General features: G+C 40.1%; 1 protein-coding gene across 4 annotated transcripts in view; it reads left to right on the top strand.

Annotated features, from left to right (window-relative positions):
- The window catches only part of LOC125697650 (glypican-5-like), a 362,732-nt gene that overhangs the window by 266,368 nt on the left and 72,984 nt on the right, over positions 1–23,380 (top strand). For all 4 annotated transcript variants that reach the window (XM_048955124.1, XM_048955123.1, XM_048955125.1 and 1 more), the window contains one exon: positions 6,851–7,001. In XM_048955124.1, the coding sequence (XP_048811081.1) occupies positions 6,851–7,001 (151 nt within the window). The remainder of the gene's footprint in view (positions 1–6,850; positions 7,002–23,380) is intronic.

Genomic DNA, 23,380 nt, shown 5'->3' with positions numbered 1-23,380 from the left:
ATGCAGAACAGGATCGTTTGTGAGAGCACGGGTGATGACTCTTGATATGTCTGACTTGGTGCCTTGCTATCTTGGTGCTGCTGAGAAACAGGTTGTTCATCTCCTAGCTTCTTGCCCTTGCAGAGAATTGCACATTCCAGTCCTAAAGCAGTATTACAATTATTACAAAGAGTAAGTGCAGCTCCAACTTGTGATATCACAGTCATCCATCTAATATGTGCATGGATGCCACTCTCCACATCTGTGTCTAGAGATGTTGTAGCTCATAGTTTTTTTGCAGAGGGCAACAACTGCTTTTGGCACTGGCACTCCTAACAGCCCTTTGAAGATTTAGTGTCAAAAAGCCCCTTTCCCAAAAATGAACTGTTTGGCAGAGCCAAAGAACTGTCTCGATGCAGCTGCTGCATACTCTTCACCAATAATGGCATTGTTTATCTTAGACTTTTGTTACAATTGCCTTTAACTTCAACAAGATGCAGGAAGTCTCAATGTAATGAGAGTTTCATTAGCTATATGCTCTATTTTCAGACTATACTGCAATTCAAAAAGCAAAGTTCATTTTTGGAGAAGACTACACTAACTACCTAAAAGTGAAGGGAGTGCCTTTGGCAGGGACTAACCCAGATGTATGTATTAGGCACACCAAGCACTCAGTGAGTAGGGGCTCCTTTGGTATGTTACATAATACCAAAAATGAACTGATTTTCACAAAGTGAGGTAAAATGTAAAGGAGGGATATCTGATATCTGCTTGCTTCCTTGACCTGCCTTACTGAATTCAAAACAAAACGTCTTAATGCACTTTAAACAGCTGATGTGCTTGGTTAAAAGAGATCATTAACTAGAATAAGGTTTTTAAAATAAAAAATAACTTTTTAATTTGTGCTTAGTTTACATAATTCACAATTAATACCTTCCAGGGAAGGTATTAGAAATGTAAACTAGGAGCTGTAACTGCAGTATAAAGAAGGTGAGTCTGAAAAAGTCTGTGAGAAAAAGTTTCATGTAAAAAATAGAGGAATGATTGCACAGAAACGCCTTCCAGAGGCATTTCCACAGAAATGCTAGGAAGGTATTTGCCTTGTAGGAATTCAGGTGCAATTTCAGAAAATAGCATTTCAGTGCTGTAATTGTTGGGGAGGGAGGGTGTGGGAATGACAGAGCAAAGCAAATAAAAGCACCAATTGCATCAGCTTGGGAAAGATGAATAAAGTCGAAAAGCAAGTCCCGGCCTTCCCAAAGGTAATACAGCTAATACTGAAGCTGCTTGAAAGCACAGTAGGAGAGTTAGTGAAATAATTAATATATTTTGAAGGAAAGACTTCTGGAATGAAGTAGAAAGGGAAAAAGAGGAGGTAAAACACATTAGAAATGTGTGTGTCATTCTCCTTATGAAGTGGATTTGGTTGAGAGTTGAAGTACACAGAATTGCACTCATCATTCTGCATGTTCTTCATTGAATGACTTAAACCAGAAACTAGACTGGAGATACCCTGGGGCAGAGGAGGTATGGGGGCTGTTGGTCCCCATTTTGTGGGCACACTTGTGTCGTTCGTGCTTTCCATGTGGCACTTGTGCTTTCCATGTTTCCATGTTTCCAAAACAGGGCCTTCCCCATCAATTTGCACACCAGCAGCATTGGCATAATGAGAAATACAAATCTCAGTGCAAATAAATACAGGGTACTCAGGCAAAAGAGAAAAGCATAAAACAAAGGCATCTACCACTACTGGTCCAATTCCCAAAGTGGAAAAGGTCTGGTCAGGAGAGATGGGAATACAATTCAAAAACCATGGTAAATCCTTGACCATGTTGCATGAATTATGCATAGCTGCTGAATTAAATTGTTCTAATATCGTACAGGTGACTTGTAAAGCAAGATTTTTTAAAGTAAAGGTTATTATATGAACCTGAATAAATCAAGCAGAAGGAGACCTTGGCGGTGTCATTTCTTCCAGAAGGTTAACTGTCCATCTTCAGCTAAAAAAAGGATCCAGGAGTTGCATGAAGCTACCTCATTGAGTTATACTGCTGTCAGAAGAAGTTAGAAAGCAATAATGCACTGGAGCTTCTGGATTTCTCTGAAATGAAAACAGGGGAAAAACAAACCAAAGAAACTGTCAGAGAAGATTAAGACAAATAAGTTCATTTGGCTTATTTATGCTGTAATATATGAACGCTAGATAACGTGTAAAGAAGGAAGAATAGCAACTGCCAGATGCATTCAGAAGGAAGCAAAGAGCATATGTGGAGGAAAATTAACCATAAATGCTATCTCAAAAAAGAGGACCTCTTGGAAAAAGCACATATATGGCAGTTATGTCTCAAATCTGTTGTATTTGTTTTGCGAAATGACAGAACATCTGCTCAGTCACAAGGCCCCAGTAAAATGCAGCTTTATGCCTAAAGCAGTGTGTCAGTCCCTCAGAAAAAATGTATATAGAAAGAGAAAAACAAAGGAGCATTGTCTATTTCAGTTGTAGTCGTTTATGACCTAATAATGCTTTTGAAAGGACTTTTAGTTTTATTTTTGAATAAAGAAATGAATGACAGGACTGAGTCATTTATGACTCTTTTCAAGATTAGGCTTTGTGCATTATTTGGGTGGAAGCAAGCAAAGTGCTTTGTTTCTGCAAATCATGTTTATGTAATTGAAGTACATTTTAGAAGACTGCTTCTTAGCTTGCAATTTCTAACTTCAGTTTATAATAAGCACTTTCTGTCAAATATATGTGGTGACATGAAAACTGGAAGGAAGCTAGGTTTTAACTCAAAACTCTCTTTTCAGAGAAGAAGATTCCCACTGAAATGTCTGCAGAAAACTAATCAACAAGTTCCTCATTAAACTATTATTATATGGGATTTGTCTCTGAATATTCCAAGCACACAGCTTTTAAGTGATTTTATTCAAAAAGTGTGTTCTCTTATATTTTCACTGCCGTATTCACTGATCTGAAAATCCTAAAACTGTGATGCAAAATACAGTTTTAAAATCTATCTTCTGACAAAATTAATATTACTCTACAGCTTACAGCAGTACTGGGACTGATGTTCTTTAATATCCTCATCAATTATATTGACAGTGGGATTGAGTGCAGCCTCAGCAGTTTTGCTGATGACAGCTAGCTGAGTGGTGCAGTGACGCCTGAGGGACGGGATGCCATCCAAAGGAACCTAAGCAGGCTGAGCAGTGTGCCCAGGTGAACCTCATGAGGTTCAACAGTATAGCACAGCCCTGCTGAAAAGGACCTGGGTTGTACTTGTGGATGGCAGCTGGACAAGAGCCAACAATGTGCCCTCACAACCCAGAAAGCCAATCGTGTCCTGGGCTGCACCAAAAGAAGAGCAACCAGCAGGTCAGGGAGGTGGTCCTGCCCCTCTGCTCTGTTCTGAGGCCTCACCTGGAGCACTGCGTCCAGATGTGGAGTCCTCAGCACAGGAGAGACATGGAGCTGTTGGAGCACGTGCAGAGGAGGGCCACAGAAATGATGCCAGGGATGGAACAGCTCTCCTACAGGACAGGCTGAGAGAGCTGGGGCTGTGCAGATGGAGAAGAGAAGGCAGGGGGAGAGCTGAGGGCAGCCTGTCAGTATCTAAAGGGGAGCGACAGGAAAGAAGGGGACAGACTCTTTAGCAGGGTCTGTTGTGGAAAGGGAAAAGGTTAAATGGTCAGACTTTTAAAAGAGAGGAGATTTAGATTGGATTTTTGAAGGAAGATTTTTATAATAAGGGCCGTGAGGCACTGGCACAGGCTGCCCAGAGGTATGGTGGGTACCCCATCCCTGGAGGTAATCAAAGTTAGACAGGATAAGGCTCTGAGCACCTGATAGAGCAGTGGGTGTCCCTGTTCCTTGCAGGGGAGTTGAACTTGTTGGCACTGTAGTGGTCACTTCCAACTCAAAAGATTTTATGATTCTGTGAGTTCACATCCTCTCAGAAGTCTGTGAAGTCTCTTTAGATGATCAGGAATACCTGTGCTACATCATTAGGTATTAATAGGGGACCACTCTCATAGGACTTCTTTCTTCTCCATGATACCATGTCAGTAAAAAGTTGTGTTCTTTTTTTACTTAAGCTAGCGGCCTTTGCTGGGGTAAATAAAATGCATATGTATAATCTCTGTCTGACTCAGAGCTGAAACAGATACTAAATCTTTTCCACAGAAAGACTGTAAAGTTTCTCAGAAACTCTTTAGAGTCTTATGAACCTGATCCAAAAGCTTACAGTTTGGAAAAATTCTGATTCAAACTAGTTTTCAGTTGGGCTGTGGAAATTTTGCTAAGCTATTTACATGAGCTTTTCATGGGTAAGCAGGACTGTCTTTCAAATATGCCAAAAAGTTGGAGATTTAGGTTTTAAGCTGTTAGGACTGCAGTATCTTCTGGAATCTTGAGCAGCAAATACCTTCTGCATTGTGAAGGTGAAGACACAAGCTGCAGTGCTCAGCCTGAAATCCATTGCAGTTGTTCAATCGAAGCATCAATTCTCAGCCCCAACGTAGGTCGCTCCCAGGCTGGAACTACTGAGCAGAGTTGCCAGAGATGGTTGGATTGCATTACGCATCAGCAGGCAGAGTGTAAGTCAGCAAAATATAGCTTAAGAATAGCTCTTAAAAATGTAAGTGCCATCATTGATTCCAGTCACTGCTGTCTGCCTTCCAATCTGGGGAAGGGATTGCTGTGTGCTCTGTGGCCCTCTGGGGCAGGCTGGAAGCTCTGGGGGCTTCTCTCTTCCCCTAGGAAAGTTGTTCGCATGTTTTAGCAGGTCATGGCTGTCTCTGAAGAGGCCTTGAACATGGATAGCAGTGTTAGAGTGTGTATTAAGGACATTCCCTGTCCACAGTCATCTTCCAGACCTTGTAGAGCTGAAAAAAAATGTAAAGGACATCTTTCTATTATGATTTTTCTTAGCACCAGCACCCTATTTGATCCTGACACAGCCTGTGCTGTCTCAGTGCAATCTCAGGGCTTTGAGAAGGGTGTCTCTGATTCTATGAAGAAAAGAAAAGGAGAAAGGCTAGTATATGCTTAGATGTCACACTGAATCAGTGCTCTCACTAACATCATGGGGCAGTTGTCAAGGGACAAATGTTCCTAACTCACACTGCTTCACCTCCTGGAATGTGTTTATTTATGTATAAGCCAGTATGTGTGCACAAAGTTGGGCTCTGGTTTGTTGTTCTTGGTTAATGGTAATCATAGATCCAAAAGTTGTTGATGGAAAAATCATTGAAAAGATTTGGGAAGTGCTGTAAGAGGGGGAAAGGTAAGTAGGTTGCACTGGAGCTGGTTTTGAGCTGTGATATTGTGCTTCTGCATCAGAGTTCTGTCTAATTTGGCCTGCCTCCATAGTGGCAAGCCAAGGAAGATCTGGGTCAACTTTGAATAGCAAAGGGGAGATGCAGATCTCAACTGTGTTTAATCTCTTTTTGTTGTGCAGGCCTTAAGAACACGGAAGTATGTGAAGTGCTGCAGGTGCGCCGTGTTGGAAAGCTGAGCTTTTCTTGGTCTTTTTGCAGAAGTGGTACACACTTGGTTCAAGTATTTACTTGTTTTGGTCAGGGGTCAGATTGACCCGTGAACACTGAGTGAAGTAAAATTTTTGAGAAGATTGCCTTAACAGGCAATAAACATTTCTGCTCTACTGGCAAGCAATCATTAAAAACCTTCATTAAATATTACATCTGTTCCATTCAGCACTTAGCCATTTCTTTTCATTCTGAAAGATTATAACTAAGAATGAATGACCGTTCTCTAATACAGTGAGGACATGAGAAATCTGTGAAAGAACTGAGTTATCTTTCTCCCTCGTAGGCAAATTTTTCTCATTGTTTAACAAAATATTGTTTTGTGTAGTCATGACATCAGTCAAGATACCAATGAATAGCAAGGCTCAGCATTAGTCAACTTGTTTTTTAAAAAAACAGGCATGCAGTAACAATTAAACAGTCTCTGATGCTCTTTCCCACTGAAATCCATACCCTATCCTCTCACTTACTGATCTTCCCACTGCAGTGCAAAGTGATTTGCATCTTCAGAGTGAGCAAACAGATCTTTTCAGTGAAAGGGTGAAAAAAAATCCTCAGTTCTGCCATAAAGAAGTTGGTGTCTGTAGATCAGGGTCTCTGCCATGCTCTACAAGTTCTCCAAGCACTTATCATCCCCGGAGTGGAGGATGGCAGCTCAAGGCATCTGAAGAACAACAAGAATACCCCAAAGATCTTCACATTGCAGAGAAATGGCTGCATTCGCTGCCATCCATCCAGCCCAATTGTGTTAGTCTATGCTCCAGTTCCTGCAGCTCACAGCCCATCTCCTTTTTAGTGTGAAATCTGCTTGAACCTTCAAAGGAAATACATTTTAAAATATGTTTCCCTCAGCACCAGAGATAATCACATTTCTCTGGGCTCAAATGGATCACAAAGTCTCAAATGTATCTACAGCACTTTTCTCTTTTACAAGAAATGTGTGCGATAGAGGCTATTGGGCAGCTCTGACCAGCTTCAAACAGTGCTACAAAGTCTTTCCGTTTGGTTAAGATATACTGGTGTAACAGGAGTAACAGGTTTTAACCGTACCTTGTCATGCCATGGGGCAGAGCTAACACAAAGCTGATGTGGTATTTATAATCAAAAGTTGGACGGTAAGTGTTGGGGGTCCTCTGTGGTGGATATATTTTGATGGTGTAGTCTTTTACTCCAAAAATACAAAAATACAGTACTGCTAGAATCAATCTATAACGTGAGTAGCAGTTATGGAGAGAATGTGAACATGCTTGTTGCTTTGTAAACCCAGCAATCCAGCTTGGTCACTAGAAGCAGGAGCTTTTGATTCTTTGCTCTTTCATTTTAGCTGGATGCTGAGAAAGCAAAATTAAAACTGGAAAGATGGTCTTCCCGAGATCCTGGCAGTGGGGGAGGAAGAAGTGAAGAGTTGGAAACAAGTGGGGACTGTGATGATGAGGATGGCTGCCAAGGATCTGGTGACAGGATTCACACAGCAGGTAAGTGCATTTTCTGTGGACACATACAGAGTTTAGAAATTCCTATGTGTCACAGTTAGGTGGACAGAGCTAAGGTTTGCAGTGCTCGAGTTACTGACAAATTCCTATTGAATTCAAAGAATTTGAATCGTAATACATGAACAACTGCAGTAGAACTAGAATGGTGCGGGCAGTAATGCAGAACAATTTAACACTTGTCCTGCAGATAAGAGACTTAAATTGAGAGTGAAAAATCTCTGCAAGGATCTGTCTGGATCATAGAAATACTGGAAAATCTTTCCTAGATCCTGTGGGAACTTCAAATAAATAGAATATTAATGCCCGTGTAGACTGCACTAAGTGTTAACATAGATGTTGACTGATTGCGTAATTATACTGAAGGATGATCCAAAGAGAATTTTGCTGAAAGTATATGTTCTTGTAAAAATACCTGAAGTACTGTTTTAGTGGTATTGAGCAGCTGGATAAAGATTATCCTGGTATAAAATGTTGCGATAGCCTCAGATATGTATTCTGCAATATTTATTCTGGTAAGTACTTGACTGATATGTCATCAAGCTTGGAATCAGCATCACAATCTAACTTCCACCAAAATACTGGCAATTTAATAGGTAATTTCTTACTGTAATAAATCATCAAGAAGTGCAGTGTTTTTTTCTAAACAGTTGAAATTACTTATATGTCTTATCTGGAAGTTCTGATTCATATCAGGTCATCAAAGTGTAATTGTATTAATTATTGATAACTTATGTAAATGTATTTTCATTTGAATGAACAAATATGTGAAATACGAGCATAACATGTGTTGAATAATGTGTGTTGAAACACAGTGCTCATTAAGGTGAGATAAAACGCAGGTGAGCTTTAAGCTGCTATTTCGTGCAGCACAGATAAACACATGCCTGCAGCTTATTTTTTTACCACTAAGTAGAGTGAAAGAAAGTATCCCATACTCATGTAGGACTCACAAACTAGATTTGATGTTGGCTGCATTCAGGAATTTGGTTGTTCCTGGTACGAGTATTTGTTCAGGAAAACTGAGCTCAAGCGTGTGTTCTGAAGTATGTGCAGAGTGTCAGTTTTTTTTTACAGTACCAGGTTATAAATACCTACTATATGGTATATGCTGTTGGGCTGTATAATCAAGGTAAATAAGGTATTATTACATAGATATGATTCTTAACATTTTTAAGTAGCTGTGAGTAACAGATCAGGTTGGGATTCTCACTGCCTATTCACCCATATTTTTGAACAGAAGAGCTTTGGTGCAATGTTATTTTAAAACTATTTGCTTAGCTTTTTTTTTTTTTTTTTCCATTTTTGATTGTGCTTTATATATGAGCAATTAAAAGATTGCTAAGTATTTCAGCCCCTAGAGATCTGTGAGTGTAAATACTATAAATAATGTGTTTTCCTCTCTATGTGGTATGATACAAACAATAGCCAGGTGCTAAGTACTCTTTAATGAACAATTAAACTATAAATACACTGCTTGGGGAGGATGTGTGTGCATGTTTATGCACAATGGTAGATTTCAGATGTTCAAAAATAAAACCTGAAAGCTTTCAAGACTAGGCTTGCTGCTGGTTTTAATAATGGTAAATAAAGGAAATGCGTAATGTCTCTTTTTTCCTTTTTGCTTGCAATCTCTTTAAATAAAACATTCTATGTTGATATCATCCTGGATTTAAAAGAATTATATTTATACAAATAGCTGTTTCATAGTTTATTAGGGTTTATATCCAATTAAAAAAGAAATCACAATTAATTGTAGAAAATAGTATTGATTCATAACAGTAAGAATATTTCATTGTGCAGCAATAGTACTTCTGTTTCATAATTAGCTCTAAAACGCTATACAGTGTACAAGCCACTAGCAGTAAATACGTTTGGCATATCTGGATACAATTAAGAGATAAAATGGAGTAATCTCATTATAGAACTTCTTTGCTTTAATAGAATGTTAAAGAAATAAACACTGGATTGGATTAGTTGCATTTCCTCTTGCTGCATGTCTGTAAGATGATGTTTCTCATTGTATATCCTGTGAATTTGTTATGTTTCCTAAACTTAAAAGCTGTCAGTTCATCTGACTTGTTCTGTAGAAGCGGAACATGCCAACACTGGCTATTCTGTGTTCACTCTAAATGCACAGTAAATTGAGACGTGAGTTGAGACTAAAGCTAAATCCCAAATAAAACCCTGATGTGAAGCTCAGAAAAGTCAGTGGGAATATTCTTACTGACTGCAGCAGTCTTGGAGCTGCGCAGTGCCACCATCTCATCAGTGAATGCTGTAACTTGGAGTCACATGCTGGAACAAAAGGAATAAGAAGGGAATAAAAATCCTTTCAAAACATAGGCTTTTTGCCAGAGCAATGATGTTTTTAACAAGTTCATGGAAAACGGAAAAGAAGGAAAACAATTATCAAATTCTGAAATACTGAACTCAGAATCCAGTGCAAATTTCCTACATCTATAATTTCTTTGAAACCTATACAAAAATGAGACTTACAGTTTATGTGTTGAGTTCTGCTTTAAGCACAGCAAAAGATTCAGAATCATTTAAAATAGTTTCTGAAAACATACTGAACACTTCCTTCCCACCTTCCTGAGAAAAAAAATCCTTTTGACAAGAAGTTGGCTGTTTTGCCAACAGCAAGGCTGCCATCACCAAAACATCTCTTCAGAACTACTGAAAGATCCCTCTGGACAGGGTACGTTGCCATCTCTACAGTTTGCTTTTTCCAGCTACTAACAGGGAGTCTGTCTTCTAGGTTTGGAACTTCAATGTGCACCAGGTGGAGTGGCTGTGTGCCAGCCAGGTGCTCAGTGTGATCCCTGTCCCTATTTGGTGTGCCCTGTATGCTGTGCGCACACTCTATATTCAGCATACCTTACAATGGATGTTAAAGTCTGTGTTTCAGTTCCTTGTTTAATGTCTACACTTCTGTGCATATTATTTAATGCTTTTCTTTGCTTTTTTTACCAATAAAACTTTCCTAGACAAAATCATAATTATCTAAAAAAATCGCCACTTGTAATCATAGTGGGCTGCATTATCTATCCTGTATCATATGTGCTTATGCAATTGATTTCATACAGACAAGAGAGGCACCCTCTCTAGAAGCCAGCAGCCTTTCAACACGTTAGGTGGGGTAGGAGGTACTTGAGCACATCAAGCTCTGTCAGGCCTTACCAGTTATCACAACTGTCCCTTCTTGGGGAAGGCTGGAGAAACATTAGATTTCAAGCAGATCCATGTGCTTGTTGGAAAGTGGCAACTTTTTAATGACAGCATCTGTTAATCATCTTTGAACAAAGCTTTGTTAGAAGAGAGTTAAGAAGAACAAATCCTGAACATAGATAGTGAAGTAGCTGTGCAGTTTGGATCACTTTAGTCATGCAGGTTTCTGGGCAGAAGTGCAAAGCAGAGGCTTGGTCTGAGTGTGTGATTGTGTAAGCATGGTCTGATGTGAAGATCAATCACAAAAGAACTCACAGAATGATGCGAGGGCCTATTCTCAAATAGGACTGTGCAGGATGCTCAGCAGTGTGCAAGGCTCAGCACAATGCAGGATCAAGCTGCTGCACTGTTTACTAGGGGAGGGATTAGCATCCTGCAGATCATCAAAAGGTGCAGCAGCAACAGATTCATGTTGTACCCTACTTCTCCTCTCTTTAGTGAAAAGGAAAATAAATGCTTCAGTCTGATCAGTAAGAAGTGGGAAGGAAGTCCCTGCAGGGGATTTCCCACTCCCAGCTGTGCTGCACAGCTGTATGTTGTTAAGAAGTCTGATCCAAACAGTGACTGCCAACAATAGATCTCTCTTCAGAGAAGTCATCGGGTGGTTTTCGATTAAATAAGGTTTAGAAGGTCCAATAAGGTTGGTCCACAGGCAGGGACCTTGTTTAGTGAGAACCCCAAGACTTCCATGCTGAAAAACAAAAATTAAGACAAAAATTAACCCAAACTTCTGTCTAGATAAGCTTGAAATAACATGATGGAAAGTCAGAAGGCATTTAGCAAGTGTGAGACCACAACTGTCTTCACACTGGTAAGGCATCCAAACAGCACAGGTTAAGGAGAACATCTCTTTTAGACTGTCCTTGGGCCCATTCCCAATGGAGCAGAGTAGGCAAAGCCAAATGCCTGACATACAGGAACTACCATCATTCTCAATTTCAGCATTCAATCTACACCGCATTTAGTTCACCAGCACGTTCAATCTAAAACATGGCTCCAACCCCCAGCTTTATTCATGGTTGTTGAGGCAATACACAGCATTACTGCATCTTTCTGCTCTAGGCAGATGTATGGGAAGTGTTGAGTTCCGTCCTGAGCTGCTTATTGAGCACCTGGAGAAAAGACCTGGTCAGCCCTGGGAGCACAGGTGAAGGCAATTTACCTGTGTGACAGGAAGGGGTGCAGCCTGGCTGCACCTCTGTTAGACTTCATTTGAGGGCTGACTGCCGCTACAGCAGGATCTCTTTCTGGAGATCTTTCTTTAGTGAAGCTTTCTCCTGTGAACCTGGAATCTTCTGATACAGGTAAGTAATCTTCCCTTCCTTTGTAGTACCTCTCTATTGCACTACTCCTTCAGTCATTGTACCTTTGTTGTAGTATCTTTCCTGTTGTATTCATCTGTCCAACTGCTAAACGGAATACCTGAAGAGATTGTCCTGCTTGTATATTTCATCTTCAGGGCATAAGGGAAGCACAGGGTTTTTGATCCAGAGTATCTTTTTAAGTGCAGACAAATAAACTTTTTTATTTCTTCATGTCTTCTGATGTATATCTAGTCTCAACAGTTAGGGAAGTTAATATATTTTTCCTCACTGCTTATGAATGTTTTCATTATCTGTTGGTTTGGTAGTTTAGTGTTTTGGTGTTTTTCTTTTTGAGTATCAAGATTATTTTACCCTTGGTTGTGCTCTCATTCTTCCTATTTCTCTGTCTTGTCTAGGAATCAATGTTAGCATATGAGCTGTCACTTTTAATTGTGCTTTATTTCCATTCATGATGTTACGGGATGCACTTACACTTGTATTTATCCAAATAAGTAATTGTAAAGCTGCTGACTTTGTAATTATTAGTACAAAACATCAATATTGTGAGATCATAATATCTGCTGGCAGTCAGCCATGCTCATGAAGTTCTCACTGCTATACAACCTCTCTTTCTTTGCAGATTATCTTAGCTCTCAGAAATATGTGAAATATATTTTTAGTATCTGTCTCCGAGCCTGGAGAAATCTCTCCATCATGCCTTGTCCCTGGCCCATGGCTGTGTGTAGCCGTTTCCTTATATCCTTTGTTGTGCAGGGTATTTTATCTCCAGTTCTGTTTTAAATAGCCTATAAAACCCTGTATTGCTTTTAGTGTTAATGCCTCATTACATCTATAAAACAGCATAGTAACAATTTAAGCTGTCATGTAAGATTGATCTTTTAGGTAACTCAGTGGATCCTGAACTTTATCATTTGGGCTGGTAGAGATGGGCCTCTGTCTGCTGCCGTGTATGCAAACCCTGTGAGATGCATTGGGCATTCCTGGGGCAACAGAGGAACCTGACAGCTGCAGAGTTCTGACTTGGAGTTGTGTTGAAAGGCATAGTTTGGAAAGAGGCGTGGGAACAAGGAAGGCCAAAGTAGTATGGATAGTCAGTGTAAAAAGTGTGGGTTTCAGTTGGTGCTGATGGAAGTGGATAGAATATGGAGATGAGATGAGTTGCTTTGAACTTGTGGTGCTGTCTCAGTTACCTATTGGGCATACTTTGCTTAGCATTTCTGTGGGTGGCACTGACATTCTGAGCAGCTCTATCCTGTGCAAATAGGACGATAATGCAGCAGAGAGAGGAGTTTGGAGATGGGGATAGGATGAGAGAGCATTTGGAGGGGAGAAAAAGGTTTCCCCACTTCTCTATCCCAATTCTTTCTTAAATATTTTATAATCTACTGGCTGAGATGAAGTATTGTGTGTCATTTTAGCCTCCTTCATTGCATGGTATCATTTAAACTGAAATGCATATGAGAAGAAAAGTATAATCATTCTTAATTCATCCTCAACACTTACATGACAGTTTGAGCTGTAAGTGAAAGGGAATTCTGTTCCTTCAGATTTTTACTCCTAGAACCATGGTGAGCTTGGGTCCATACAAGACAGGAGTTTTTGCCAAGGTGTATAAATCACTTTGTGCGTGGCTGGATAAACATTTCCCTTGTAGCAGTTTTTTTTTTATTGATAATCAGAATGCCAGCTAGAGGAATGACAGGCTGTGTGCCAGCTCTGTGACTCTGGGAACAACTTCGGTACTGCCTTTGGCACCTTCAAAGAGACAAAAATGTGTTTTGGGATATGTAAATCACAGCAGATTTTTGATCATTTCAGCAGTTCATAGGCAAAATTAAAAGGTAACAACATTTTAGTTCTTCCATTGCTCTATTCCATACGGAGAAATTAAACATTAGAGAGATCAAGATAAAGATGTTCGGGGCTTACCTGTTTACTGTAGTTCTGTGTAACCAGTCATCAGAGACTGCTGTAGATCATTGATGGGTAACGGGCTTTTACCAACCTATTAAAAATACTGCCAGTGATCTGTATCCAGTGAATGAAATTGCTACAGCTCAACACTTTTTGCTGACTTGGACAGCAGAATTTTGTCTGGTTACTTTCCACGGCAGCAAATGGATGTGTGCGTACTCTTCTGAGATGTGATCTGAAAACAACCCTAAACTGGAAACTCACAGATGCGATTTTCCACTGAATTGCTGCTCACGGGTATTTCTCATAAAATCAACTTTTACAAACAGAAACATTACAGTACTGAGCAGCCCCAAACTGGAACAGCATAGACATGCTCTCATGCTGCTCAGACATGGCAAGGGGAAATGGCCTCAAGTTGCTCCAGGATAAGTTTAGGTTGCATATCAGGAAAAACTTATTTTCAGAAAGGGTTGTTAAGCACTGGGATGGGCTCCCCAGGGAGGTGGTTGAGTCACCATCCCTGGATGTGTTTAAAACCATTTGGATGTAGTGCTCAGGGACGTGATTTAGCGGAGGGCTGTTAGAGGTAGGGTAGTGTGGTCAGGTTGTGATTGGACTTGATCTTAAAGGTCTTTTCCAACCTGAGTGATTCTATGACTAGCACTATGAGAAAGATAAGCTCCCAAGAAAAATAGCCTTTCTGATCACATGAAGCAGAGCACCCTTCCTGCTGCAGGTCGAGAGCAGTCTTCAGGCAGAGACTTTGACCCCATGTAGGTCATGCCTACCCCTGTGGCAGTCATCTGCAAGCATCAGTGTGGCACCCAGAGATTAGAGGCCAAGCTAACTGGGAAGTGAAAACTACCCTCCTCAGTTAAGTCTCCTCAGTTGTGTGATTTAGATCCTCCTGACAAGAAATTCATTTAAGAGCTGTAATATCCTGTCATGCCAAGTACTGATGGGATAAATGTGAAGGCTAAGCCAGTTTGCTCCCAAAATGCCATAAAGTCAAAATTAATTAAGAGGAGTTAACAAGGAAAGGTCCTTCAAATTACTTCAAAATAGATAACTCATATAACTTAATGGCAGCACCGTTTAAAATGTTAATTCCATTATGCTATAAGTTAAAAAAAAAAAAAAAAAAAGCGCAAATCCTGCAAGCCTAAGGAAAATGCTTTTCACCTGCAAATTAGTCTTCATCCCACACAAGGGAATGCTCAGCTGATAACAGCTAAGTGATGGCAGCATCAGTGCAGCACCAGGCGTTGTGCCTTGCAGCACCAGGCGTTGTGCCTGCCAGGGCTTTCCTCCTCATCAGCAGAAGCAGGAGCCTGAGGACCTGTGCGAAGTGAGCGGCTGTGCCATTAAAACCTTGCTCCTTGTTTTGAGGTATTTATCAGACTTCGTTTCAGGGTTTTAGTAATATCCAGAGCCCTAGCTGTGAGAAGCAATGTGTTTGAGAAGTAACATGAGGATCTCCGGAGCTTAAAAAACATCACTTTTCTCCAAGAAAGGTGGACAGTAAAGGCAAACCTATGACCTCGTTTTATTCCAAAGGCAGATTATTCCAGGTTAGTTAAGGTAAGGTTACAATTTACCACAACCTTAAAGTCACTCAAAAAGCCTGTCATCTCTCATTGCGTACATGTGAAAGGCAAAGAACAAAGGTGTTTGACAGTGGTAGCAGAACTGAAAGTCACTGAGGAATGAAGAGGTTCTGTTTCTCCCTGCTGCCACCTTGCCTCCTTGCATGATTCATGAGCAAAGCTAAGAGGTTGCTGCTCCTTTAAAAGAGGAAAAGAATAGCTTTGCTTTGTTTTTTCCTCCCTCCCTGTCTTTAGACTAATGTGTCTTGGGGGTATTTTGTCTTTGCTTTCCAGGAGAAAATGCCTGGAATGCATCAGGTCTACATTTAGAGGTTTTCTATTCCTGATTGTCCATTTTAAGGTATAATAATACACCTTAGAGTTCTGTGGTTCCTGAAGCCAACAGATATGCCATCGCAATGTACCAGCTGATTAAATTTAGGGTCAAAACAATACCCTGAAAGAAAGTATAGTTTAATTCAGTGCGAAAGTGCTGTGCTCTCTATATTCAATTTAGTGTAAGAAGAACAGAACTTCAAGCTGAAGTATGTGACATATGAACTGGATTGTGGATTTATAGGGCTAGATCTGCCTGACTTGAGATCAAGGTACTTATAGTAACTTAAACCAGCTGAAGTTCTTGCACATCATTAAATATCTTCCTCAAAAAGAGCTCAAAGATTAGAAACATTGTTCCTCAGTAGGTGATTTTGCATCTGATTTATCTCTCAGTGGTCTCCAGTCTCATGGATTTAAGGGTATTTATTTTCTGCCTGTCTGTCCTCAGAGTAGTTAAGCAGCATTTCCTTGAAATTTAACACTTTTCAGGATGGGCAGGACAGCTGACACCTTTCAGAGGAGTATCTAGGTTTTGTGCAGATTCAAGGAGACTGTAATGCCATCTGCCAACCTTAAGCCCAGGAACTGAGTATGCATTGTATGCATTGCAGAACAGTGAAGTTAGAAACTTAATTGTTTCTATACAACATCCTGGAGTGTGATTCTGAGCAAACAAGGTGAAGCCTGTAAATCATGGGTGTCCAACCTCTTGGCTTGCCCGGGCTACATGGAGTGAAAATAAATTGTTGCTTGTACATAGATTGCATAGAAAGTAATGCCTCCTATTCAAATGAAACTGCAACAGATACAAAGAGCATAGTAACACTGTTTGACAGAGCAAGATAGTCACCACCATCAGCTGTGCATTTCACCAGCAGTGAACAAGAGCTGCATGCCACACTCATACAAATCTGCCCCAGCAAAAATGACCCACTGCTGCTGTCACTACTGATGAAACACACCACCCAGCCCTCACTGTGCTCACATCTACTATTTGCTCTCTGTAAACGTTCAGCAGGTGTCAGTGAATGTCAGTGGGTGCTATTTTTTCCACGAGGGAGTTCAGTGACACACCTTTGCTTCATACACACTTTCACATCAGATGCTGTTCTGTCAGACTGCCCTTTTTCTGCCACCTGTTGCACAGCTGCAAAATGTAACAGAATATTTGTGGGAATGTTCAGCCTCTGCTGCCATCTACCAACATCTGTCTCTGACATCATGGGCTTATATCATAAAATAGGAGGCATTACTTTCAGAGCAGCCCCCATGAAACATATAATGCGGTTAGTGTAAATAAGTAACAAAACTTATTTTGTGTGTGTGTGTAATTAAAACATTTTAAAAAGCCTGTAAAACTACTGGGTCTTTTGACCTTGTTTTTGTGGAGATGATGAATTGCCCTGGTTTGATGGCAGTGGTTGGAATTCTTAGTGTGCTCTCAAAGTGTCTGTCAGAGATTTCTGATGAAATTTTACTCGTCCTGTGCTTCATCCTTGAAAGTAGTTGCTTACAAACATACACACTACCAAAAAGTGATGACATAAGATGTGATTGTGAAGCGAGGGATGTTTTTCTCTTGTAAGAATTCTTATAAAAGCCTGGTGAAGAGACAGGATAATTTTTTTTGGTTGAATTGCAACTCTATATGTTTCATTTGAAAATTTGTAGGTACTGTATTTGTGTCGACTGAAAATTGAGTTGAAAATATACCAAAAATGTTACATGAATTTTTCAGGAATCTTGAATATTATTCTCAGATTCCTTTATCAACATGGAAAACAAGAGTGCATGTTTTTTGCTATTTGCAGGACTGCGTTCAGCCAGTGTATCAAAACGCATGCAATTATTTGCCATAACTTGAGTCAGCACTGCTCTGCGCCCTCCCCGTATCCTGGTTTCAGCTCCATGCTAATCACTCACACAATCACAAAATCACAGCTCGTCTATTCCAACTTTCTAAACTTCCTTCCAGTGTTTGGTAGCTGCTGAGTGATGGGTGTGTGCCCAGAGCCAGGCCACTCAGTGGGGAAGAGCTGCTGCCCTGGTGGTGTGGGGTGGGGGATGTCTGCAGGATGGGCTGGGCGACAAGCAGCTACAGGCCATGGGTTGGACATGCCTGCTCTAGACTATGGGTTACTAACGACTCTTTGATGTAGTTGTCAGTGATGGAAAAGCCAGCTGGATACAGTATCTTACAGCGCCTCTTATAATGCTTTTGGTCTAGTTTCTCCATTTCCCTCAGTTAATTGTCCCTCATGCATATTCCTTTCAGAAGTTTTTCTCTTTCCTGAATTACGTTTCTATCTCTAGTTAATATTCCTTAATGTCACAATTAGAGATTTCAGCCCTTGTCTTCTTGTCCTTAGGGTTCTATGCAGTTGTTCTAGCATTGTTGAGTCTTTCTTTAATCAGTCTCTCAGCCCCCCTATTTGTGCTTGTTCTTTGAATTTCTAGTAGTTTGTCAAGCCAACTTGAACATATTTCTGAAATAAAGTGACATAAGGAGCCAACCAAATTTTGAATTTTATTAAATACTATTTTGAAATTTAGAGGATTTTGGGGGGTATGTGAGGTATCTTGCATCACTTTAGAGTCTGTTCATCTTCTATATATACGCTTCTGTCAAGATAACAAATTAATGTTGTTGAGCAAGATTTAAACCTTTAAAATTTAATGTTTCTATTTTAGTGTGTTCTGAGGTTATCTGTATTTTTGATCCATGCATGATTTGCTCATGCAGAACATACACAAGTGAGCTATCTCAGTAGCAGCGTTCCCCAGAAGGGGTAAAATGCAGTAGTCTGATATCAAACCATTCAATTTAGCTGCAAAAATCAATCAAACATTCTCAGAATCCCAGTTATAGCCCATTTACCGTTGAACTGTTGTCCACAGATAGCAGTTAATTCAAGGATACCTAGGATTATATCAGGATGAGGACTGAAATGTCCTTTGAATCCCTAGAAAGTAGTGCACTGAAATCAGTTGCTTTGGGGGTGAAATTTCATATCGTCTATGCCTAAGGCTTATCCATTATTCACACAGAGAACCTTAGAAATTCTCAGCTTTCAAAACTGTTTGGCATTCGTCTCAAATGAAAGAAATTAGGGAGAGTTTGCCATTGCAGTATTGAAGCTGCCAAGTAATAGATCATTATCTGATATTTATAGCCCAGAATTAAGACTGGCAACTCAGGCATGCTGCTGACCGTTCAGCAGAGAGGTCCTAATAATCCAATCTGGAGCAGCAGGGAGGGGAATAGCCTTCTGATGTGAAGTCAGACAAGTAATTTCCTATTTAAAATTTGATTAGATAAAATCTTTTGAACATGTGCTTGTAAAGGAACAGCTTGTTTAAATATGTATACTGCTGCAGCACATGCTGTACGCTGTTACAACTGAAGCCAGCACAAAGAACACTTGCACTAACGTGAACATGCCAGGAGGGGCACAGCACTCAGGGATAAACTCGATCAGGATAAATCTCTTACAGAGTGACAACAATAGAGCTGATGGGGAAATGTAGCTTTCATTCTACAAGAAAAAAATATATGTATTGGAAAGGTATCGTTGTCCAAAACAGAAACATTTGGTAACTTCTGCAATTAGGTAAGCATTCATTTGAAGGGGATATTTGTGTAGATTTTCAGTATAGAAGGGGAAAATACAGAATCAACCTTGAATATTTTTCTGCTTGAAAATAAGTCAGATTTTAAAGCCATCTAATTAGCTTGATGTGCCATACAGAGAGGTCTTAGACATCTATTTGATTTCAAGATGTAATAGAAATCAGCAGAAGGAGTAAAGGCAGTAAATAAATTTAATAAATTTAAAAATTAAATTTGCCCTAAAAATGAAATTTTGCCCTAAAACTTGACTCAGCAGTCGTGACTGGGAGTTTTGCCTTTGGCTTGAAGAGGTAACAATTTGAGCAACATCTGAAAGGTCAGTTTCTGCTGCCCATATGCTTGCTTTGCAGGGCAGCATCACAGAAGCTCCAGCCAGAGAAGCTGCCTGCAAAATTGCTGCAAAAGTGAGTTCTTGCCTGGGCCAAAATACAGAAAATGACGATGTTTCAGGTTGAAGAGTCATGGCAAAGTAATGCTCTTTTGCTCATATCCTGATTTATATCATTTACAGAGCCCATGGCAGCATTTCAAAACAGGTATTGATAATAGAGCACACTGTCAAAACTGCAATGCTGTCCCACGTCAGTTTCACTACAGAATCCCATTGCAGCAGTTCAGCACAACTGTAGCCACGTTGGAACATTTCTATCACTCATCATAAAAAGGGCTTGCATGATAGTCCTGGGAACATTCAAATTACATTCTGAAAAGGATTACTTTTGAAAGTGACCAACTGCTTAGATTCACTGAGAGTTTGTTTTTGTTGGTCTCTTTTCATGGACTTCTTTTTTTTTTATTTTTATTTTATTTTATTTTTTAGTAAAACCTCAGGGACTGTAGATCTACAAGCCCACTGTGTGGAAAATAATAGTTTGCACAAGGAGATCTGGTAGGTATGTGACAAATCTGTGACCCTTCCACAGGCCCTACCCTGAAAGCAGGGATTGAGGGCGAATGAATCCCATCCCCAGTGACTGCTGGGGGTGCAGCCCTACCCAGCAGAACAGGAGCGTGCTGCCTGTCTCCAGACTGCTTTAATGTTTTGGTTGACTTGAGGTGAAGCCCACATGGATATCAGGAACTGAAAGGAGCTTAATCAAAAAAAGGGCTTTAATTGTATCCTGAGGTCCTGTGGCATCTTAGCAGATCTTGGCAGCTTGTCGGTAAATGAATCAGATGCATTACACTGATGGGGACATAACAGTGCTTCATTATCATACTCAAATGCATCAACGGGGAATGCCCAGTGGGAATCTCCCTATTAGTCCCCCCAGAATGAGTAATCAGTAGCCATCCATGAGAGTAGAAATACACAGTCCTTTGGATTTAATGCAGAAGGTGCTGTCAGCTGAACGCTCTTTGTCAAGAAAATTTGCATAATCTGCATCACAACAGAAATTGGAAATGTACCACCTCAAAGAGGAATTGAAATGAAAATTTTAAACTGCAGATAAATCACGAACCTGTTTGCAAAGTATATGACAATATACTGTGAAGTCTAAAGAAGTCTGCTCTCTAAAGGAACAAACATGCAATCGCAGAAAATGTTTTTGTATCTATATAAGTAGACTGAAAACCCATCCATCTACAGAATATATCAGAAAAAATGTAAAAAACAAGCAAATTATAAATTCCTGGAGGACAATTTTCTCCACGGATTATGCAAACACTGCATATACTTCAAGTAAAGTCTCCTTTTATTAAAAATGTAGCTCGTGATATAACATGAATAGCAATTCAGAATCTATATTATTGTTACCTGATAAAAGGATATTGAAAAAATGAATTGAACTAACACAAGTGTGTTCAATATGCATGAAATTTCTATTTAGCCTGTGAAATGCAAAGCAGATAGATAGTAGCCATTTCCCAGTACTGTAATTACTGTGTCACCATTTGTAAAGTATTTATGTAAAGTACAGTCCTTGTGCCTAGCCATGTGCAAACTCTCTGCGTCTTGTTAAAAATCCAGTCGTTGATTTCAAACCCTTTACAATGCTGGTATTGGTGATTGCACTGTAATCCATCACTAGTTTTATTTCATGTAATCAGTCTCTTACTTTTGTATGTATTCTTGTTGGACAGACTTATCTATTGTACATACTATCTTAATATTGTAATTGAAGTCTATTAAAAAATGGAATCCTACTTTATTTGTCTGCTCATGTTACAATGAAGGCTTGGACACTGCAGTAGACATATCTTTTCTTAGGGCTTCTTTTCCCATTTTTGCAGATACGCGCATTGATTTTTAGTGAGGCTTACTTTTCCATGGCTACTACTGGAAGGGCCTTATCCCCTTTCTATACTGGTCACAGACATTTGAAACTAGATAAATGCTTAGGTATGTGCTCATGAGTGAACTTCTGAGACAGAAGGCTTTCCCCTGCTAATCTCTTCTTTGGGACTGGCCTTTTTCATTTGTGGGAGCGATGGGGACATGTCTGTGCCCTTCTCTGAGTTGCAAGCCAAACATCATTTAGGTCTTGAACTAAGGGGCGTGTTTAGTGGGGAAGTACTGTGGTGGTAGCTGGACAGTTGGACCGGATGGTCTTGGAGGTCTTTTCCAACCTTGCTGATTCTCTGATTCTGTGATCAGGGTGGCTGTTGTACACCAGCTGCTCAGGCAGGTCTGCCGGCAAAGCGTCTGCAAGGGCAAGGAGTAAGCACTGAGCAGCATGGTTTGAAAGATGGAGATCCAGGGCATGTCTGCTTCCCTTGGGAAGCAGCTGGGAGCTTTATCTCCCTGTTGCCACACTGTTGTTGCACTAGTGATGCTGTGATAGCTGATGGCAGCCCTCAGCAAGGCTTAGCAATGTGCACTCACAGGCACGTTAAACTCCAGTGGTGTCTGCCCGAGTTGGTGTGAAGCATGGTAGGGTAAGCTTGCAGCTGCCTGCAACAGCGTGTCTGTGTACTTTCGATTTGCAAAATAAGTAGATGTGTGATCTGTTCTCTCCTGGGGTCTCGTATGATTCACGGTTATCTTAACTGTGTTACAGATAGACCACGTTAACACTGCTGCCTTAGAATGGAAGGCTTTTTGCCTTAGAATGGAAGGATGGTGTTAAGATATTAAGAGCTAAGGCGAGTTGTCCTGAAGCAAATTTGTAGAAAATTGCCCAGTGTTAACATCTTAAAACGTCCGTCTTCAAATGTGTGACTGCTAAACTTTCAGATGGTGTGTGATAATACAATAATTGATGAATTACTTGCAGGCTCACACCTTTTCCTTGGAAGTACCATCTTAATATTCTTCTTTAAATTCTTCACCAGGCAGAGGTAATGTGCACGTGTCACTAGTTGTCATAAGTTAAGGATGATCCTTTAATGATTACTTGAATATCTTTGTTAGGAAAAAGGTATACAAATATGATGAAATTAACAACAAATTAATGCCACAGTGCACTAGGAGTGATATTTTATTTGGCTTATTGTTAATGAATATGTTTGATTTGGAGGCATGAATGCTATAGCTGATCAAAGGAGAAGAATTGTTTTGAAATAAGCAACAGGAATTGTTGTCTATCCAAACTGTGCATACGAATTAACAAGGCTCTCTCTCTATGTGAGATTTGGTCAGATACTTTTAGTATGGCATAGGTGATGAAACAGCTGTGTGCTGAGTAAAACAGCTACGTGGCTGCAGTCATCTTTGTTTCCTGTTTGATGTGATGGCTTGTAAAATGTTGTTAGGAATAAATCCCAGGAAGTGGGGAGTTGCATGTGGTTAGGGGTTTCTCGAGAGCTGCGGTGTTCAGTTTCTTAAGGCATGAAATGATTTGTTCCCTTCGTGCATCTGTGGATTAATTGTATTTGTATGGGGATTTGTATGTTTTGAGTACTGTCTAAAATTATCAAGGCTATGGGGGAGGCTACATTTCTGTTTAATTAAATACATCATCTTTGAGCTGACTAATAAGGGTTTCAGATGAGCTCCCCAGAGAAGCTGGAGAAATTAAACACCAAAGGCATTTTTTAGATCCATAGGTCAGATCTAATTCAGTGTTGAACAGTCTCCACAGTATTACAAAGGGTTTGTATTTTCTCCTGCTGTGGGTAAAAGCGGAGCCTCTCAGCACATCCCTTCCTTTTTTGGAACCGCTCTCCTTTACCTGATTCTAGATGAGAACTCCTACACACCTTGTTTCTCGTAACTTCTCATGGGTAGTAGTGAGAAATATTAATAACGAGAAAACAATCAGCTAAATTTGCTGCTTTTTCAAACCCAAATCTTTCTTTTACTACACTGTGTCAAAAATGTCTATGGCTGTGAATGTGCCGAGATCTTAATGCATCCCTCAAGCATCTGTCATCTTGGTTAACAACTGCTAA

The sequence above is a fragment of the Lagopus muta genome, chromosome 9 (genome assembly GCF_023343835.1).
Source record: "Lagopus muta isolate bLagMut1 chromosome 9, bLagMut1 primary, whole genome shotgun sequence".
In the NCBI taxonomy this organism is placed as follows: domain Eukaryota; kingdom Metazoa; phylum Chordata; class Aves; order Galliformes; family Phasianidae; genus Lagopus; species Lagopus muta.
Note: the sequence above shows the minus strand (reverse complement) of the source record. Positions and strands in the feature narration are given on the sequence as shown.